The sequence below is a fragment of the Lissotriton helveticus genome, chromosome 8 (assembly GCF_964261635.1).
Source record: "Lissotriton helveticus chromosome 8, aLisHel1.1, whole genome shotgun sequence".
NCBI classification, from domain to species: domain Eukaryota; kingdom Metazoa; phylum Chordata; class Amphibia; order Caudata; family Salamandridae; genus Lissotriton; species Lissotriton helveticus.
In genome coordinates, this window is record NC_136069.1 from 1670619824 (window position 1) to 1670641859 (window position 22036).

Sequence of the window (22036 nt, forward strand, 5' to 3'; positions counted from 1 at the left end):
CTCCCCCCAGAATAAGGAGTATATCTCCAGAGTCGTGTGAAAACAATAGACAGCTATTTCACTCAGTCAATTGTGCATGCTTAGTTTCACCAGAGTGCAGAGAAATATAGAGACGGGCGTTTTCAATAAAAGTTGTTATTTATTGAGCAGTCCTCTTTCTCATGCAAGAGAAGTGAATTGCCACAATTGCAATACTTGTCATAAAGTAAAGTGCGTACAGTAAAAGTAGTATTATGAAATAATACTGTAAAAGCATTGATATGGTTTCTGAGCCATATGATACTTAAAATGGATAAAATATATACATACATAAAATCATTGACTAAACGTACTCAACTGGTGCTTCTAAGATATGCCTACCCCGGTGTGCCTGACCTAAGCCTAATACGTGGGAAGGAGTAAGTAAGTTGCAGTTTAAGTTAAGTTGGTTTTTGCCAAGAATCTGAATCAAGAATTCTCTAAGGATCTAATCAGCTCTGTACCTTGGTTTATAGAATGAAGGAGGTCTTGTATCTCTCTCTCAGGACTCGATCTAGCAGCAACCCGCAAGGGTGACTGGAAACACTGGAGCTGGATTTCTCAGCAGGAGAAAAGACAGGGTCTCTCTCAGTGCGTCAAATGGGAGGGTCGGCTTCCTTCAGCACTCGCATCAGCTGGGCGTCGGGCAAGTAGATAGCCGCTCTGCTCCAAACCACCGTGTGTTTGCTTAAGGCAAATGCTGGTATATTTATACTTGAAAGGTGCCGAGTTTGACGTAAGGTTGGACATAAGACGTCATTAAGAACTTACAGTTGTTTCTGGACTCCAGGAGTTCTTGTGCAAATCAAAACAAAAGCAGGGGGAATTCCCGGGCTGCTGGAGGCTTGGTTTGTTTAAAGAACGCGTTGTACTTTCTAGGAGTCTATGGGAGTAGCCTTGCTGTATTTGGACTGCATTGGCTATGACTAAATATGGATATGATTCTTATGCCTTTATAAGGATATGATTTGTTATAACCACATAAGGGCATAAATCGGGAATATTGAATTAGGGTCCTAGATACATTCACAACACCCCTTCGGCCTTACCAGTCCCCGTTGGTTGTTCTCCAAGGTGAAGGCGGTGGTCGCTGCTCATATGCGCAGGTTACGGGTACCAGTCTTCCTCTACCTCGGCGACTGGCTGTTGAAGGCGTCCTCGCCCCAAACAGCTGTCACCCACCTTCAGACTACGGCGGATCTCCTGCATTCACAGGTGTTCCCTATAAATTTGCAGAAGTCACACCTGACTTCTTCTCAGACGCTCCTTTTCATCTGAGCAGTTCTGGACACAGTGAATTTTCAGGCCTATCCTCCAGAGCAGCAAGTCCAGGATATTCAGGTTATGATTCTGATGTTTCAGCCTCTATCCTGGATTTCTGTCAGACTGACTCTGAGGCTGTTAGGCCTCATGGCCTCCTGCATGCTGTTGGTAAAGCATGCCAGGTGGCGTATGCAGGATCTGAAGTTGGACCTGAAGTTCCAGTGAGCACAGCATTCAGGAAATCTCACTGGCAATGTCCAGATCTCGTAAGGAACTGCAAGAAATCTGCAGTGGTGGTTAACAAACCACGATTGGGTCAATGGCAGACTCCTCCCCCTTCTTCAACCAAAATTCACAGAAGTGACAGATGCGTCTGGGGTGGGGCGGCCATCCTGGAAAGGTGGCGATCAGGGGACACTGCTCTCCGGCGGAGTCAGGGCTCCACATAAATCTGCTGGAGCTCTGAGCGATTCGATTGATATTGAAAGTATTTCTTCCCTCTTGTCAAGGGGAAGCTAGTGCAGGTGTCACGGACAATACCACCGTCATGTGGTACTTCAACAAGCAGGGCAGGGTGAGGTTGTGGACCCTTTGTCAAGAGGCCCTGCATCTCTGGACATGGCTGGAAATGCAGGGCATAACCCTGATGGTTCAACACCGGGCAGGTCTTTGAATGCCATGGCAGACAAACTCAGCCGTTGATGCCTAGCAGATCACGAATGGCATATCCTGTCAGAGGTGGCGAAAGGTCTCTTTTAACAGTGGGGAGAACCTTGGTTAGTTTTCTTTGCCTCCAGAGAGAACGAGCAGTGTCAGCAATACTGCGTGCTGGAGTTTCCAAGGCGACTTTCACTCGGCGCCGCCATTCTTTTTGAGCAGAACTTAGGCCTGCTGTACACCTTTTCACCCATACCCCTCCTGCCCAGGGTTCTGAAGAAGATCAGGAGCGACCGGGTCCAAGTCATCATTGCGGCTCCGGACTGGGTGATAAGTGTCTGGTATCCAGAGCTTCTGAAGATACGCATCGATCCTCCGATCAGGCTGCCCCTTCGGGAGGATCTTCTGTCACAGCAGCAGGGGAAGGTCCTCCACCTGAACCTGTCAACTCTGCGACTCCATATGTGGAGATTGAGCAGCAGCAATTGATGGCGTTTGACCTTCCTCCCAAAGTTTGTAATGTTAATCTGGCAGCCAGGCGGCCCTCCACTAAGACAGTATGGGCCAGATGTAGGTAAATCCATTTTACCGATTTTTAAATACCGAATTTTACCGATTTTTACAGATTCGGTATTTAAAAATCGGAAAATGATATGTAGGTAAAAAATCGGAAAAATATACCGAATCGGTAAAAATCGGTAACGGGTGATCTGTATTTACCGATCGGTATTACCGATCGGTATTTGCCGATCGGTATTACAGATCGGTATTTCCAATGCATTCCTATGGGCCAAAAGTCCCATAGGAATGCATTGGAAATACCGATCTGTAATACCGATCGGCAAATACCGATCGGTAATACCGATCGGTAAATACAGATCGGTATTACAAACAAACGTGCAGCAAACAAAAGTGAAACTGAACACAACAGCCAATCAGGTGCAACCACCCTCCCCCTTCCTCCCAGGAAGTGCCTGCCCAGCCAGGTGCAACTCATTAGAAAGTTCTGGAGACAGGCAGAGCAGAGCACACAGAGAGAGGAGCAGGGAGAGAGTTGTTTGTGTTGAAAACCCAGGAATAATGTCAAGCAGCAGTGAGAGAAAGAGAAAAATTAAGTTCAGCAACACTGAGCTTGAACTCCTAGTCGAGGAGGTGGTCAAGGTGCACACCCAACTATTTGGGAAGCTCTCCCTCACCATGGCTGAGTCAGCTAAGCGAAAGCTGTGGCTGCACATAGTGGAAAGGGTAAATGCAGTGGGAGTCACCAGCAGGAGCATGGAGGATTTAAAGAAAAGATTCTATGACCTCAGGAGCCAAACCAAGAGGAAGCTTGCAGAGCTGCATAAACAGGCTGGTGTCACTGGAGGAGGCAGGAATCCAGCACCCCCCCTGACTGAGCTGGAGGAGTTGGTGGCGTCTACCATCGAGCCAGACAGTGTGGTGGGACTGGGAGCAGTGGACAGCTCAGCCCGAGCCAAATCAAAAGGTAAGATGCATGCGCAGCACAACACCCCATACCAAGCAGCATCCCTTAAACCTCTGAGCACAGGCCAAGCCCAGTCCAGTACTGCTAGCACTATACAGGAGCAATGCATAATGGGAAATGTAGTCTGCCAATATTAGACCATGTATAACTGAACAGACATCAGCAAGGCAGTGAAAGTATTGCAGAATCATGAAAGTTAAATGTGTAAAGATTTATTTATAGTCACTGTGACACAGTAACAATCAATGTACATACGCTTATTTACACCTAGGGGCACCATCAGCCAAGCAAGGCACATCGACACCAGGGACTGCAGCAGCGAGGGAGGAGAGTGAGGAGGCAGGGCCAAGCCATGAGCAACCATCGCAAGATGAGGAGGACACAAGTGGCATTGCACAGGAGGAGGAGACAGGCCTCACCCCCGACCTTCCACACTCCCCACACCTGTCACAATCACCTGCATTGGTATTCTCACCGGAGACTTCCCCAGTAATGCAACAGGCTGCACCTGCAACACCACCAGCCAGGAGGCGACTCGTGGCCACACTGCCCTTGATGGAGGCAGCATTAGATCAGGCTGAGCAAACTCCACCTATGCCTCATGCTGCACTGCAGGCAAACACTGATGAAGACACCATGCCAAGACGTCGCCGCATGCACAGCACTGCAGGAGGCACTGGAGAAGGCACTGTCTTCCGGGGGCTGGAGGGAAGCATGGTGCGCATCCAGCGCATGCAGGGCAGATCCATCCAGGCCTGCCACCGGCAATTCCGTGCTCTCAATCAAACTGTAGGAGAGATGGGGAAGGGCATTACTGATATAGCCAATTGCAGCAGGGACATGGTAAAATCAAATGACAACCTAGTTGCTGGTATTACGTCTGCTATCACGCAGCTGTGCGATAAGATGGACCACATAGAGAATACAAGGCGCAGGGACACCCGCGCTACCAACAGGGTGCTGAATCGCCTTGCCACTGCCACTGCACAGCTATGCAGGAGAGGAAACAATATGCAGGAAAGCCTAACACAAAATACAGCAGAGGTCACAAGGGGCATAGCCAAAATAACCAGTGCCCTAGAGGCAATGATGATCAGTAATGCTGCTCACAATCCTGCCCTGGATGTGGCTGAAGGGGAGGACAGTAGTAGCCGCAGCAGCTTGGGTAGTGCTGTGGTGCCTGCTCGTAGGGGCCGGAGGCGCACAGCTGAGCCTTCAAGCCTGGAGGAAGGCAGTGGGGATACTCCCAGTGTGTCTGGGAAGCGGCAGAGAAAGTGACTTTAAAAGTTTGGGTGAAGTAACCCTGGACATGTTGTCCCCACCTTTGTACATGTTAATTTGTTGCACCTAAGTGCTGTAAGTTCGTGCCAACAGATAAATACTTTACTTCCATTCACAACCTGTCTGTGTGTCATTACTTACTCAGAAATAGTTGGCTGTTATTTCCTCACGCCTGTATCTCCCATCACTTGGTGTTGTGACTCCAGCAGGTTGTATGTCAGGCACGGCATTGTCGTCATCATGGTCCTCGTACTCCTCCAACTCCACCTCTGTACCCTTTTTGACAGCCAAGTTGTGCAACATGGCACAGGCAGCTATGATTTTGCAGCATGTTATGGGGGTATACTGCCTTGCGCCTCCACTCTTGTGAAGGCATCTAAATCGGCTCTTCCAGATGCCAAATGTCCGTTCAACCACATTCCTTGTACTTTTATGTGCCCGGTTATACCTCCTTTGGCTGGGTGTGGAGGGGTTGAGGTAGGGAGTGAGAATAAAAGAACGTAGGGCATATGCACTGTCTCCTAAAAGGGAAATGGGAGTACATTAGTCACATGTATACTTGTAAGTCTCACTGCAATATGTGTGAATGCTGTCGCAGACTCTGTCTTACCTAGGAGGTATCCTTCGCCAAATTCCCCTGCTGACAGCCGTTCATAGATGCCGCTGTTCTGAAATATATAGGAGTCATGTGTACTTCCAGGGAATTTAGCTACAAGGTCTGTGATAACGTACTTAGCATTGCAAATCACCTGGACGTTGATGGTGTGGCTTGACTTCCTATTGCGGTAAATGTATTCGGTGGCAGCAGGGGGACAAATGGGGATGTGTGTCCCATCAATGCATCCGATGATATGGGGAAATCTTGCCATCTGGTAAAAGTCTGATTTTGTTTGTACCAGTTCAGCATGGGTGGATGGAAATGAAATATAATGCTCCATCCTGTGCAACATGGCGTCAAGGAATCTGTGGAAGAACCTTGAGAGGCTGCTCTGGGTCACCCCTCCCGCCACAGCAACCACGCTCTGGTAGCTCCCTGACGCCAGCAGGTGGAGGCTGCACAGCACCTGCACATGTGCTGGTATTGCATGTGCCCTTGGGGTGGGGTGCTCCAACAGTGGTTTAAGGTCCCTGATGAGCTCCATGATGGTTACTGGAGCCAACCTGTACCTTTGTACTATCTCCTCCTCTGTCAGCATCAACAGGGTGACCCTCTGCCTGTAGACCTGCTCCTGTCTCAGCCATTCCCTCTCTCCTTCCTCCCGTAGCCGTAGACGTCTTGCTATTACATAGAATGCCGCCATTGTGCAAACTGAATTGCATTTTGGGTCCTTTTTTATAGGCTGCACCTGGTTACCACCTGATTTGAATCCATGGTAAATTCCGACTCTCAAATACCGATTTTGAGGCAAAATCGGTATTTCTGGGCCTCCCTACATCTCGATTTTCAATTTTACCTACTTTTATTTACCGATCTGTAACATTTCCGATCGGTAACAATACCGATCTGTGACATTACCGATCGGTAACATTTCCGATCGGTAAATTTACCGATCGGTGACATTACCGATAGGTAAAATTACCGATAGGTAACATTACCGATCGGTGACATTACCGATAGGTAACATTACCGATAGGTAACATTACCGATAGGTAACATTACCGATAGGTAACATTCAATTATCGGTATTTTACTGCTCGGTAATCATACCGATCGGTATAATTACCGAATCAGCCTATTTTTGGTCACCTACATATCGAACGCTCACTACCGATCGGAAACGGACCGAAATCGGTATTTTCGGCCGATTCCGATCGGTAATAGCCTACCTACATCTGGCCCCAGATGCCTTGCATTGGCAGAAATTTGTATTATACTGTACAAAAAAGGTCTATTGACCCTCTTTCTGCTTCTCTTTCTATTGCCATTCTGTTAATTCTAACCCTTACTCAACAGGGCTCTGCTTTTGGAACTCTCAAGAGTTATCTCTCTGCTCTGTCTTTTTTGCGGCTGCCAGACCAACCCTTTCTCCTCAAATCTCCAATTGTAAAAAGATTTCTAAAAGGGCTGGCTCACCTGCTTCCACCCATGCCCTTTATTATGCCACAGTTGGACCTTAATTTGGTCCTCACCTACCTAATGTGTGCTACAATTGAGCGTGTACACAATTGTTCCCTTAGGCTGTTGGCCATCAAAACAGCTTTCTTAGTGGCAATTACATCTGCCCAGAGGGTGAATGAGTTGCAGGCGTTACCTTCCTCACCTCCCTATCTAATGTCCTTTCCAGACAAAGTGGTGCTCCACACGCAGGCTTCCTTTTGGCCGAAAGTTTAGACCCCATGCCATCTGGGTCAGTCGATCACATTGCTCACCATCTTTGCCCCCTCGCATCCCTTTATGGAGGGATAAGAGCATTGTCGTTCTACCTTGACTGCACAAAAGAGTTACGGGTGGACGACCAACTCTTTGTGAAGTACTTGGGAGCTAAGAAGGGAAGGGCAGTACAAAAAAGACCATCTCTCACTGGGTCATTCTCTGCATTAAGATCTGCTATGCCCTGTCTAAGAAGCAGTCCCCTGAGGAATTAAGGGCCCATTCCACCAGGGGAAAGGCTGTGACTGCGTCCTTGGCTAAGAGTTTCCCAGTCCAAGACATCTGTCAGGCAGCAACGGCAACGTGGGCATCACTGTACACATTTGCAAAACGCTACCTGGAGGGTCGTGTCCGCAGAGGCGGACATTTTGCCCACTCAGTCCTGCAGGACTTTCTAGTTTAAAGTATTGGTCCGCAGCCCGCGGCCAGGATGGTATGGCTTGGGTATCTAATTCAAAGGTAAGGAATCTGCAGCTAGAAGTCTCTATAAGATGAACAAGTTATTTACCTTCGGTAACGCATTATCTGGTAGAGACTCTATCTAGCTGCAGATTCTTTACAGCCCCTCCCATGCCTCCCCGCTTTGCGGACTAATATTGTAGGTTGTAGGGCTAGGGTTAATCTCCCCTTTCAGTGCTCTAGTTTTGCACACCAGTTCATCAGTTACTTCGTGGCTCTGCGCTTCTGGCCTGAAACAAATTAAAAGTACTGACGTCTGAGCACCTGGATGGTGCCTTCAAGCTACTATGACGTCATAACTGACGCTATGGACACCAACAACGTCAAGCGGAGCCGAATGGAGCCACCCAATGATTTGTGCAAGGATATTGCTCCGCAAACGTTTCCAGATCCAGCCTGACGCCTGGGATATTCAAAGGTAAGAAATCTGAAGCTAGATAGAGTTTCTACCAGAAAATTTGTTACCGAAGGTAAGTAATTTGTTCTTTTGAACCTCATGGAATGTAAGAGTATAATCTACAGGAGATGCTATTTTTGGTAACCCAGGGGACAAGGACGGGCTATAAATCCTCTTAAAGTCTTAAAAAGTAGAATTATTTTATGTTCTGGTATACAGCATCTTTACCTTGGACTTCTACACCTGTGATTTCTACCTCTTTCCCTCCGACTTATTAGGAGTATGAGCTTGATACCTTATTGGAGAAGGAGTATGAGAGTGATGCAATCTTTGAGAAGTGTTAGGAGACAAAATAGAATGAGGAGTTTTGCACCTGCTTTTGTTGTGGTAAAGGGTAAGCAATAGGTGCAGGATCCTCCTGTGGGACTTGCTCTGGCATACCTTGATACGCTTGTTACATAGTTATGTTACATAGTTATGTTACTACAATCCAAGAAGTTGGATGGATCTGCTGAACTGGTGAAGCTTGAGAACAAAATGTAATCCAATCCTTTATATTTCAAGCTCTAGTCATCTCGTTGGAGGGCTCTAAGAAGGAGGAAGTGGAACATGTCCTCATGTCCCCACAACATATCAGCTGCAGTTTGTAGGGCTGGCTCCTCCATCACCTCGTTTTTATCTGGCAGCACTAATGAATGGTGCTTCCTAAGTAATGCTGAGAAAGATTTGGCTCTTGATAGTGTCTTTGAAAGACAAATAGGAATGCCTTAACACCACACAATAAACACAGTGCATTGATGTCATATTTCTCATTAGATACTGCCTTCTTCTTCAGCTTGGTCTTCCATCCCATGATATCGATCTTCTTGATGTCAAATGGTACAATGTTGTATTCCTCAACGGCAGAGGAGAGTATGATGGTGCACTTTTCTACTTCAATAAGTAGCTTGTTGACTGCAATTACTATGATGATATAAGTTGCTAATGAATATGAGCGTAGTGCCTCTGAATCAGCTGCAACAATGGCAGAAGGGAACTTCAGATCTGCTATTTCTATTTCTTTTAGTACTGATTCTTGCTAGAAGCATTTGCAGGTACCTGCTAGAGCGCTGAAGTATAGACAGAAGCTCCCCCTAGTCTTCTTGTCACCTATTGCCGGTGCAGCAAGGGTATCAAAAGGAGATCTGAATCTCTTTCCCCCGCAGTTTAATCCCCTCTTTGTTCTAAGTGTCTCCTCAACATCTTCGTGCAGAGAGGATATAGTTTGTCACATTTCACATTACCAAATGTCAGTTCCATCACAAACCTTCCCTCTTTTATCACCTACAGGACGGGACAACCTTTCTAAATATTTTCCTGAGCTTTACTCTGACCCACTCTTCTACCTGGAAACCCAGACCGTTATTTTCACTTCTTTGTTTTTTCTCATTCACCTGCTTGTAAGGGGTTTTACCGTTGGCAATATTTGGAGTGATGTGACCGAATTATTTTCTTCACAGCATCAGTCCGACTATTTCCAACACACGCGGCTGCTTGCAACCCTTACTTCAAGATCCTATTACACATCTCCTCTAGCCATTCCCTCCTGAATAAAAATGATGACTGTAGGAGGCTGACTTTGTATATGTGGTGCACACTTATTTAAGTGAAGCACCTTGCACTAATCCAGACAACCCTTATGGTGATTTTTAGCTGTCTAAGACAGCCAAAGAAAGCTCTCTAATTGGTAGCTGTGGAGAGCAGACTTCAGGATTAGTCCAGAAGGAGTGTAAAGCAGCTTGTTTTACCAGATCTATTCATATAGTGTAGGTTAAATGAAAAAGAACCACAAAGCGTAGTTATAAAAATGTCTATTTATTACGCAACACTCACTAACACATTAATATGTCTCCTACCTGGAGATATTAATACAAATACACAACAATCCTTCAATTGCAAGAGGTAAGTAAGCACAATACACAGTGGTCTTCAAGGGAGACCAAACTATATACTGGGAAAGTGATATGAGAACTAGGACCGAAGTCAGGACTTGGACCAGGAGACTTAGAAGAGCTGGGGACACAAAGAACCACCCAAGGTAAGTACCTAGGAACCCCACGGAAGCTGTGTGCAGAGTGTAAGCAGAGCTGTATACTCAATAGAAGTCAACGGGAAAGTCGTAGTTGCAGTTTTGAAAAAGAAGGACCCTTACCAGTGGACCCGGATGAAACCCCATGTAAGACAGAAGGTTGGAGAGTCACCCCACCCGTGGATACCCCAGGAACCAGGATACCTACACTTGGGAAGCTGGGTGCATAGGTCCGAAGTGACGTCGAAAACCCCCGTAAACCACAATGGAGGACTTCACTAAAGAAGCCGCTGGCGAGGACTTTGCAAGAGGCCGGTGGAATCCAATGGTGGATTCTTGAAGGGAAGAACCTGCAAGTAAAGGGGACAGAGTCTTTGCCACTCAGAGGTGACCAGGAGGCATGGAAGAGCAATGCCCACTGATGTCGGAGGATGCAGGTCTGATGACGGTGACCTTGTTGCTGCAGCTGTGAGGACCGGGCAATGCTGAGGAAGAACAGTAGCCATGCACAAGCTGTCCCACATCGGAAGTTGAGAACCTCAGAGTCGTTTTTCAGCGTGAGCACCTACAAGCTTTGGCAGCTGCAACAGATGTGGAAAGCGATGAAGGAGCAACGTTGGGACCATCAAGGCCCAAGGGGCTAGCTAAGTCAGGAGAGTCAGAGCAAGCAAGGGGAGCCCACTGAAGCAAGAGAAGACCCTCGAGAGGACCCACAGTCCAAAGGCACAGGCGTCGTAAGAGGACCTCGAGCAGCTCACCAAAGATGAAGGCCCACTGTGTAGAGGATGTGGTGAGGATGAAGATATTCGCAGGAAGAGATGCTGGAGCCTGGGTTTCCTGTGGTCTGAAGATCTCGAGTGCAAAATCAACAAGCCTTGGCAGCGGCAAGTTGATGCAGTGCACAGAGGTTCGATCCCAGCCGGTCCAACGAGTGAAACTGTCCTTAAAATTGCACCGAGTACAGGCCAGTCCTCGAGGGAGTTGCAGAACCGCCACCTGGATTGCTGAGTCTTTTGAAGTTTGTGGTACATCAGGAGCAGCAGACCACTCAGCTTCATTGCGGTCCCTGCAGATGCAGGGGAGTGACTCCCTAACTCCCAGGGAGATTACCCCGGGTGTCCTTGATGAGCACAGATCTGTTGAAGATCCTGGAAGAAGCACAGACACAGACAACAAAGAAGACTTACAGAACAGCAAGACCAGGAGCACCAGGAGTCTTCCTTGATACAGTCTCAGTTCCAGGCGAAGTCCAAGTGTCCAGACGGTCAAAGAGTGACATTGTTTCAGGCTTGAGTCTTGTCCTACAACTCAGCGGTCCATCAAAGAGGAGGGCTGGACAGAGGGAAGAATACTCCCATGTCCTTAGTCAAGTTTTGCGCCGGAGCTAGAGCCAAGGACTCCTTGAACTGGCTCAAACTGGAGTATGCAAGGGCACCAAATGTGGCCTTCAGAGCAGACTAGTGGCGCTGGCAAGCACCCCCACCCCAGCCCTATACACTACAGCCTGTCTGGGAGGTAGTCACACTTCCCTGTGACAGGAAACCTATTGTTCTACCTTCCCTGCTCAAGCTCAGCTCAGCAGCAGGAGGGCAGAATCGTGCCTGTGGTCGGCAGCAGCACTAGCTTGCTAGCAGACCCTGAAAGGCTGTTACCATGAGTACATGGGGCATGTTACCAAACATGCCCCGGTTCGGCACAGCCACTATATAGTTAGCCATCGCGTAATGATGGAGGGCCACTATATGTACCAAAATGGCTGACTACACTTACAAAGTCTGGAGAATCGACTCCGGCATTTGTAGGGGTGCGCTGCTCATGCAGAGTCAGCCACACACTTATAACCCAGCATTCTGCCGTCAGGATTGAAATGTCTGCTTTAGGGATGACTTATAGGTTATAGGGGAGAGGATGTATCCTAGCGGTTATAGCTGTTGACCTCAAAGCTGGAAACCGGGTTCGAGTCTCGGCAATGACACTCAACATCCTGTGATTCTGGGCAAATCGCTTAATCTTTCTGTGCCTAACAATTATGAATGTGTCCGTCTGTAACGAAACTGGTGCTCATGTAAGGCGCTCTGATACCCGATGTCTCGGGTCTTGTTCGCGCTATATAAAACTCTTAAAAAAACAAATAATAAAAAAAAGGTGTAGTGACCTCAGATATAAGGAAGTGGATTCCTCACCTTGTGAATATCTCCCTGCGTCAGCAACGTTCAGAAAACTCTTTTGTAGCACGCCGGCGTGGATGACGTCACAGGAGCACAGCATCGCGCGTGTCTCCGGCTGACGTCACCGACTCCTTATTAGGCCTACGTTGGCGTGATGACATCAGTTCCCTTTTTTCCGTGTCATCAACGCTAACGGTTTCTTGGGATCTCTTGTGTTGTGGATAGTAACTTTGTTGCTATGTGTGTGTTTCTGTATCTTTTTCGAGCTGTTGTCTTTCGTCGAAGATGTCGTCGAAGAAGACAGGGTTTAAGCAGTGTGGATCGTGTGCCAGGATGATGTCCATAACCGATCCACATAATGATTGCTTGTGGTGTCTGGGCTCGGACCACGATGTCAGAGGCTGTCGATCCTGTTCTAAAATGAACCCGAAGGCTCTGCGTGAACAAGAGGCTAAACTCCTTCTGGCCAAGGTAAAAGGGAAGGATGCCAAGAGGTCTTCGAGGTCAAGATTCAGACGCTCGAGGTCGAAGCCGAAATCAAAGTCGAGGTCGAGGTCCCGATCGGAGTCGGCGTCGAAGTCAGCTTCGGGACATGCTTCGGGTTCCTCGAAGAAAAAACATAAGAGGAAGAAGCATAGCTCGAGTCGGACTCGAAGAAGAGGTCTTCATCTCGTAAGCATCATAAAGACTTTTTGTCTCCCTCACCATCTCGTGAGCCTGAAGGTGAAGCCTCGCCTTTTCAGTCCCGAGCGCCATCTCCGGATCCGGGACCGGATCAGTGTCTGTCTTCTGCGCATGAGGAAGAAGACGTTGAAGAACCTCAGGCTTCGGAGGGTCAAGAAGAACCGATTCCAGTGCAGCCTCCTACGGAGCAGCCAGTGGGTTTGTACCCTCCGTTTCCTGGTCCTGGACAGGACCCCTCGCATTTCCTTAATGCTATGTATGGCGTGTATGCGAGAGCAATGTACCCCGCTGGTGCACCGGCTGGTCCCATGGGTCCATTGTCGTACAACTTGGGTGTCCCTCAAGCTTACGCTCCGGCGCCTTTTATGCCGTTTTTGCCGACGCCATTTCCACCACGGCTTGGTTCGGCGCCGCCGAGGTCATCGACTCCGCACACGGCTTCGCCGGCTCCGGAGCGACCTCGAGATCGGATTTGAGACTCAACGCCGGTTCCAGCTTCCCATTCTCCGGCTGTTCCAGCTCCTCACTCGACACCGGCCCCGACTCCGTCGGAGTCTCTACCGGATCCGACAACTTCGGTTCGGTTGGAGTGGTCAAGGCGTAGAGCTCAGCGTCTCTTGGAAGAGAAGGGATATGAGAATCCTGAAGTGGAGGAAGGTGAACTTCAGGATCAGGAAGATTATTTTGAGGAGCTGCATAGTGCAAGTGGTTTGGAATTTTTCCCCTGAATGGGGGTTGCCTGCAGTTTCTGATGCACCCTCTAAGGATGTGGCTCCATTCCATGTTGTGATTAAAAAGGCTGCAGAATTGCTGAACTTATCTTTGCCTTCTGTGGAGTTTAAATCGAACATCCTTACTGAGGTTCTGTATTCACCTTCTTCAGTTGTTGAGCCGACTCTCCCGTTCACTGAGGCTCTCACTGAACCGATATTGGAAGTCTGGAAAAAGCCTTTGACTGCTCCTGCCTAGAACAGTGGCGGGACGCTATAGGGTGGCACCGGGTGACCCTGAGTTCTTAACTTCTCATCCTTCGCCAGAAAGTCTGGTTGTTCAGGCGGCTTGCTCAAAGAGGACGGCAGGTGCATTTCCCCAGGTTCCAGGGGATAAGGACTCTAAAAAGTTGGATCAGAATGCTAAGAAGGTATTCTCGTCAAGTAGCATGGCCCTGAAATCGACAAATGCTACTTGTCTGCTGGGCAGGTATGTACATGATTTGATAGACCTGGTTAAGCAGTTATCATCTAAGCTTCCAGAGGAGGATAGGAAGAACTTCAATGAGGTAGTGTCTGACACGCTGGCTGCGGCTCGCCAGGTGATTCAGAGTGGCATGGACACGGCGGACTCTGTGGCTAGAATAATGGGATCTTCAGTCGCCAGTAGAAGGGCCGCTTGGTTAAAATCATCCGAATTTTCGACTGATGTCCAGGCTGCTCTGTTGGATTTGCCTTTTGATGGCACTGGCCTTTTTGGAAAGAAGGCTGACGCTGCCTTAGAAAGGTTCAAAGATGGCAGGGCGACTGCAAGGTCTTTGGGCTTACAGACTAGAGGCCATACCACCAGAAAATTCAGGGGGTTTGGAAGGTCTACTTTTCGTACCTATAAGTAGAGCCAACAGCAGCAGCAACAGCAGAATCCATTGTACAAGTCCTATAGAGGTGGACAAAGGGGTCGTGCCCGTGGTCATCAAGCCTCCTCCTCCTCAACTTCCTCCTCTAATACCCACCCCCCACCTACAACAGCAAAGCAGCCCTAGATCCACCATTCTGGATCATGCTGGTCCTGTAGGGGGTCGGCTTACCTATTTTCTACGAGATTGGGAATCGGTTACATCAGATCTTTGGGTTCTCAATCTCGTAGAGAATGGGTATGCTCTTCCCTTTTGGGAATTTCCCCCCAATTACCCTCCATGCCAAGGTTATTGTTCGGAGGACCACCTGCTTCTTTTGCAGGAAGGAGTCCTGACACTTTTCAGAAAGGGTGCGATAGAGGTGGTTCCGGAGCAGGAATGCTACTCCCGGTATTTCCTGATCCCCAAGAAGGATGGCAGGCTTCGTCCAATCCTGGACCTCTGGGTTTTGAACCTCTTTCTCAAACAGGAGAAGTTCAAGATGCTCACTCTTGCCCAGGTTCTTCAGGCGCTGTTGGAAGAAGACTGGATGGTGTCGATCGACTTGCAGGATGCCTATTTTCATATTCCGATCCTGAAGTCGCACAGGAAGTATCTCCGTTTAACGGTGGGTTCGCAACACTACCAGTTTGCGGTCCTTCTGTTTGGACTTACTACTGCGCCTCGAGTCTTCACCAAGGTGATGGCAGTGGTGGCTGCACATCTCAGAAGTTCGGGGATTCCAGTGTTCCCCTATCTGGATGACTGGCTGATCAAAGCAAAGTCGCCGGAGAAGGTGCTCCATCATCTGCAAGAGCCAACTCAGTTGTTGCACAGGTTGGGTTTTTCGATAAATGTACCCAAGTCTCACCTGGTGCCCTCCCAGCGCAACCTGTTCATAGGTGCGGTACTGGACAAAACTGTGTGTCTTGCATTCCCTCCTCCTCAAAGGATTCGCGACATACAGGAAATGATACCTTTGTTTCACAATGGAGCGGTCGTTCCAGTCCTGAAGGTCCTTCGTCTGCTCGGTGTTATGGCTTCTTGCATTCTGTTGGTCAACCATGCACGCCTGGCACATGAGGGCACTCCAGTGGTGCCTCCGCAGGCAATTGTATCAGCACAACGGAGATCTCAGGGAGTCAGTGAGGATCTCGAGAGAAACTGCAGTGGACCTGTCTTGGTGGGGCGTGGAAGGCAATCTGTCTCAAGGAAAGCCTTTTCAACTGCCTCCATCGGTGGCCACAGTGATCACGGATGCATCCACTCTAGGGTGGGGTGCTCATCTGGGGGATCTGGAGGTCAAGGGTCTTTGGTCTCCAGAGGAAAGGTTGTTTCACATCAACCTTCTGGAATTGCGGGCCATATGTTTGGCACTCAAGGCCTTCCTCCCTTCATTTTGCGGTCAGTCGGTTCAAGTCCTGACGGACAACACCACCGCGATGTGGTATGTCAGCAAACAGGGAGGAGTAGGGTCGCGGTGTCTCTGCAGAGAGGCTCTGCGTCTCTGGTCCTGGGTTCAGGATCATCACATTTGTCTAATGGCAAATCATCTGGCCGGGGTTCTGAACGTACGTGCAGACAATCTCAGTCGGCAGATCTCGGCCGACCACGAGTGGAGGCTTCACCCAGAGGTGGTTCGTCACGTCTTCCGGACGTGGGGAACTCCTCAGGTGGACCTGTTTGCCACTCACGAGAATGTTCACTGCCCGTCATTCTGCAGCCTTCAGTTTCCGATGCAAGGAGCACTGGGGGACGCATTTCAGTTGAGTTGGGACTCGTAACTCCTTTACGCGTTTCCTCCCATACCCTTGATTCCTCGGGTTCTGAGGAAGATTCGCCAAGACCGGGCCCAAGTTATATTGATTGCCCCGGATTGGCCCAGAAGGGTGTGGTATACAGATCTTTTCCACCTCTCCTTGTGCCCGCCGCTCCGTCTCCCTCACAGGGCAGATCGCCTCTCCCAGATGGAGGGGCAGGTTCTACACCCCCACCTCCAGACCTTACACCTTCATGCCTGGAGATTGAACTGGGCAACCTGAGTTCCTTTTCTCTCCCGCACAATGTGGTGGATGTCATCTTGTCAGCCAGGCGTGACTCCACCAAGTCCATTTATTTTTATAGATGGTCAAAATTTGTTGCTTGGTGCGGGGAGAAGTCCGTTGACCCTTTAAGGGCTCGTTTGTCCAATATACTACAATTTGCACTTTCCTTGGCCCAGCAAGGTTTGCGGTGGCAACTATCAAAGGTTATTTGTCGGCCTAATCGGCTTTCCTTTGTTTGCCAGACCAGCCCTCTTTATTTAAATCACCTATTGTTTTACGTTTCATTAAGGGCCTTACCAATACATTTCCTCCTACACCTTTTATTGTACCTCAATGGGACTTGAACCTTGTTCTTACGTTCTTGATGGGTTCGCCTTTTTAACCCTTACACTCATGTCCCTTGAGACTTTTGTCTTTTAAGACTATTTTTCTGGTGGCAATTACCTCGGCAAGGAGGGTAAGTGAGCTTCAAGCTCTTAGCTCAAAGCCCCCATTCTTGACCATTCATGCTGAAAGAATGGTTCTCAGGACCAGGGCTGCTTTTCTGCCTAAGGTGGTTACTCCTTTCCATTTAGGACAGTCTGTTACCCTCCCTACCTTTTATCCTCCCCCCTCACCCTTCCAAGGAGGAGGAGAGGCTTCATCGCTTGGACCCTAAGAGGGCGGTGAGTTTCTACCTGGACAGGACAAAGGAGTTCAGGTTTGATGACCAGCTGTTCATTGGATTTGCTGGCTGCAGGAAAGGTAGATCGGTGCACAAGCGCACTCTTTCAAGATGGATAATATTATGAATCAAGATCGGCTACTCCCTGGCGGGTAAGGACGCTCCTGAGGGTATAAGAGCTCACTCTACTAGAGCAAAGTCTGTTACTTCTGCTTTATCTAGAGGTGTACCTGTTGAGGATATTTGCAGAGCCGCGACTTGGTCCTCCCTCCACACTTTCGCAAAGCATTACTGCTTGGATACCGAGGTGAGGAGGGACGGCCACTTTGCGCGTTCTGTCCTCCTGGAGTTTCTGGTATAGGAGAGTGGACACACTCCTCCGGGAGTGGGGAGTGCTGTGGGACTCTATTCACAAGGTGAGGAATCCACTGGCAGATGTATCTATCAGAAGAACAAGTTACTTACCTTCGGTAACGCTTTTTCTGGTAGATACAGTATCTGCCTGTGGATTCCTCACTGACCCGCCTCCCCGTTGTCCACTCTGCTATACCTGAGTTTATGTATTTTTATGTATATTTATATTTATATTTGTATATATATTGGGTTTTTCATACCTTTGCTACGCACTATGTGTGCAGTTTTGAATTGTATGTACTATGTACACTGTATATTTGAATGTCTGCTGTCATTGGTCCGTCCGGGTGCCTCAAAGGCACGGAAAAAAGGGCAGAACTGATGTCATCACGCCGATGTAGGCCTAATAAGGAGTCGGTGACGTCAGCCGGACTCGCGCGCGATGCCGTGCTCCTGTGACGTCGTCCACGCCGGCGTGCTACAAAAGAGTTTTTCGAACGTTGCTGACGCAGGGGGATATTCACAAGGTGAGGAATCCACAGGCAGATACTGTATCTACCAGAAAAAACGTTAGCGAAGGTAAGTAACTTGTTCACCTGTCGTATATGGTGCCAGCACCAGCTTACACAAGCTGCAAACGCAAGCCTGTTGTCACAGATAGAGTGATTTCTTATGGGTGGCACAAAACATGCTACAGTTTGTGGGAGACCCCAGGTGTACCTATGCCCTGGGTACCTCAGTACCATATTCTAGCGACTTAAAAGGAGTACACCAGTAGCCAGTTGTTAAGGTACAACATAATTTACCATGTGAAATTTATGGAAGAAGCACAGTGACTGGGGTCCTGATTAGCAAAAACACACTGACACCAGGCAAAAAGTGGGTGTGACCATGCTAGAAGGATCCCACCTTCCTGCAATGACCAACTTTGTTGAACCACCCCAACTCATTTAAATATTTCCTCATCTCCACTGATATTCCTCATCTCCACTGATATCAACTGCATGCCACTGTCCAGGACCAATTCTATTGGCACATCATGCCTTACAAAAGGTTTCTCTAAAACTGCTATGACATTTCTTGCGTTGACTTCTTCATCAATTTCCTTGAATATGGAAGTAGCCTGAAATATGTCAAGAGACACTTTCTTTGAACAGCCAGGCCCTTTCTTTTCTTGTGGAGCATAACTTGTTGTTTTTTGTGATTTATCACTCCACCACAGGTTATGTATTGCCTCACCATCCTTTTCACATTGTTCTTGATTCTGAAAACATCAAATTGGTTCCCCCACTGATCCATGTCCGCCGTTTGTATTAAAAATGTTTCCCGGAACGATTTTTGCCAATCTTATTTTGCTCTTAAATAACATGCTTAGCTCAGGGCAATTTCAATTTCCAGCAGCACTGAAAAAAGTATTTGTGTGTTCTATCTTAAAAAAACTGTTCCAAGACCCTGTTGACGTAAAAAATGCCAGCCTATATCCTGGAGTTCTCTATAAACATGTCAAAGTCACACCCGACTCCTTCTCAGACGCTCCCTTTCATCGGAGCTGTTCTGGACACGGTGTATTTTCGGGCCCATCCTTCCCAGCTGCAAGTCCAGGATATTCAGGTTATGGTTCAGATTTTTCAATCTCTATCCTGGATTTCGGTGAAACTGACTTTGAGGCTGTTGGGCCTCATGGCCGCCTGCATCCTGTTAGTAAAGCATGCCAGGTGGCGTGTGCGGGTTCTGCAGTGGAACATGAAGTTTAAGTGGGCACAGCATTGAGGAAATCTCACTGACATGGTCCATATCTCAGAAGGAACTGCAAGAGATCTGCAGTGGTGGTTGACGAACCGTGATTGTGTTAACGACAGATCCCTCCCCGTTCCCCAACCAATGCCCAATTCTGGGATGGGGCTGCCATCTGGGAGAGGTTGAGATCAGGTGACACTGGTTTCCGGCGGAGTTGGGGATCCACATAAATTTGTTGGAACTCCGAGCAATTTGATTGGCATTGTAGGCATGTCTTTCCTCTGTCAAGGGGATGCTAGTGCACGTGTTCACAGACAACACCACTGCCATGGTGTACTGCAAAAAGCAGGGTGGGTGGGGTTATGGAGGCTTTGTCGAGAGGACCTACGTCTCTGGACATTGCTGGAACAGTCAGGCAAAGCCCTGATGGTTCAACACCTAGCAGGTTCTCTGAACACCAGGATGGATGAACTCAGCCGTTGATGCCAGACGGATCAAGAGTGGTGTCTCCAGTCAGAGGTGGCGCAAAGTCTTTTTCAGGAGTGGCGAGAACCTTGGTTAGATTTGTTTGCCTCAGGAGAAAACGTGCAATGTCAGCAATACTGCGTGCTGGAATTTCCAAGGCACTATCGCTCAGCGATGCTTTCGTCGCAAGTGGAGCTCAGGCCTGCTGTACATCTTTCCGCCCATACCACAACTGCCCATGATTCTGAAAAAATCATAAGCAACCGAGCCCAAGTCATTCTTGTGACTCAAGACTGGGAACGAGAGTGGTATCCAGAGCTTCTGAAAATAAGCATTGATCCTCCGATCAGGCTGCCCATTTGGGAGGATCTTCTGTCGCAGCAACAGGGGAGGGTCCTTCCCCTGATCCTGTCAACTCAGAACCTCCATGCGTGCAGATTAAGCGACTGCAGTTGATAGCTTTTAACCTTCCTCCCGAAGTCTTTAATGTTATTCTGGCAGCCAGGCGACCCTTCACTAATATGGTATACACCTGGTGTTGGCAGAAATTTGTATTATACTGTAGAGAAAGGTCATTTGACCTTCTTTCTGCTTCTCTTGCTACTGTACTTCTATTCATTTTAAGCCTTGCCCAGCAGGGTTCAGCTTTGGGAATTCTCAAGGGTTATCTCTCTGCTTGGTCTGCATTTTTTCGGCTGCCAGACCAGCCTTTTGTACATTGATTTCTGAAAGGGCTGGCTCACGTGTTTCAACCCCTGCCCTTTGTTATGTCACAGAGGGACCTTAATTTGATCATCACCTACCTGATGTGTGCTCCCTTTGAGCCATTATGTAATTGTCCCCTCTGGCCATCAAATCAGTCTTTTTAGTGGTGATTACATCAGCCCACAGGGATTTGCAGGCGTTATCTTGCTCGCCTCCCTATTTATTGTCCTTTCTGGACAAAGTGGTTCTTCGCACCCGAGCTTGCTTTTTGCCAAAGGTTGTGACCCAATTCCATCTGGGTCAATCCATCACATTGGCCACCTTCTTTGCTCCTCCTCATTCTTCTAAGAAAGAGGAGCATTTCCACTGATTGGACCAAAATAGAGCGTTGTCGTTCTACCTTGACTGCACAAAAGAGTTCCAGGTGGACGACCAACTCTTGTTGTATACGTGGGAGCTAAGAAAGGAAGGAAGGTGCAGCAAATTACCATTTCTCCCTGGGTCATTCTCTGCATTAAGATCTGCTATACCCTGGCAAAGAAGCAGCCACCTCAAGGATTAAGGGCCCATTCCACCAGGGGAAAGGCTGCGACCACAGCCTTGGCTTGGGATGTCCCAGTCCAAGACATCTGTCAGGCAGCAACGTGGGCATTGTTGCACACGTTTGCAAAGCACTATTGCCTGGCCGGTCAGGTCCGCAGAGACTGGCTTTTTGCCTGCTCGGACTTGCAGGACTTTCTAGTTTAAGATATTTGTCTGCACCCACTGCTGGGACGGTATGGCTTGGGTATCTAATTCAAAGGTAAGAAATCTTCTGCTAGAAATCTCTATCGGATGAACAAGTTACTTACCTTCGGTAATGCATTATCTGGTAGAGACTACATCTAGCTCCAGATTCCTTACAGCTCCACCCATGCCTCCCTGCTTTATGGACTAATGTTGTATGGCTAGGGTTAACCCCCTTTCAGGGCCTTAGTTTTGCACATGACTAAGTCAGTTACTTCGTGGCTCTTCGCTTCTGGTGTGGAAAAAAACAAAAAGCACTGATGTCCGCTCGATGCTACCTGACGTTAAGCGGAGCCGAATGGAGCCACCCAACAGCGCATGTAATAGGTATTTCTCAGCAAAAGTTTCCAGATCCAGCCTGACCTCTGGGAAATTCAAAGGTAAGGAATCTGCAGCTAGATAGAGTCTTTACCAGATAATGTGTTACTGAAGGTAAGTACTTTCTTCAATAAGGTTTGAAAATTAATAAAAAAACCCTGACAATATGACATGTTAAACATGAAACATGAGTTGGCTGTAAGTGAAGAATGCAGTCTTGAAATGATGGAATGAAGACTAAAAGTACTTTTTTGAATCCTCTTAATTTATCATTATATTTATATGTTCAACTCATGACAAGCGCCTTCTTGACACCCTTCTCTGTTGAACCAGTGGTGTAGGGAGAGTTAATATATACCTGTAGATTTTGAATCTTCCACCAAAAACATCTCTCTCGAACTCTGGTTGCCTCTACAGCTAAAAATCATTAGATCTCCTTGGGTTCTGCTTTTTCTATCACTATGGAAAAAGAAAGGAGACTCCATTGGGAAAGCATGTCCAGCC

General features: G+C 48.1%; 2 protein-coding genes across 8 annotated transcripts in view; both read left to right on the forward strand.

The window, feature by feature from the left end:
* LOC144773616 (transient receptor potential cation channel subfamily M member 2-like) overlaps positions 1 to 22036 on the forward strand; it is a 4189411-nt gene that overhangs the window by 1340331 nt on the left and 2827044 nt on the right. The window lies entirely within an intron of this gene.
* Positions 2851 to 8276, forward strand: LOC144773259 (uncharacterized). The gene is made up of 3 exons (XM_078658157.1): positions 2851 to 3424; positions 3696 to 4039; positions 8211 to 8276. Exons 1-3 carry the CDS (start codon positions 3019 to 3021, stop codon positions 8274 to 8276), a joined length of 816 nt encoding a protein of 271 aa, XP_078514283.1. The 5' UTR covers positions 2851 to 3018.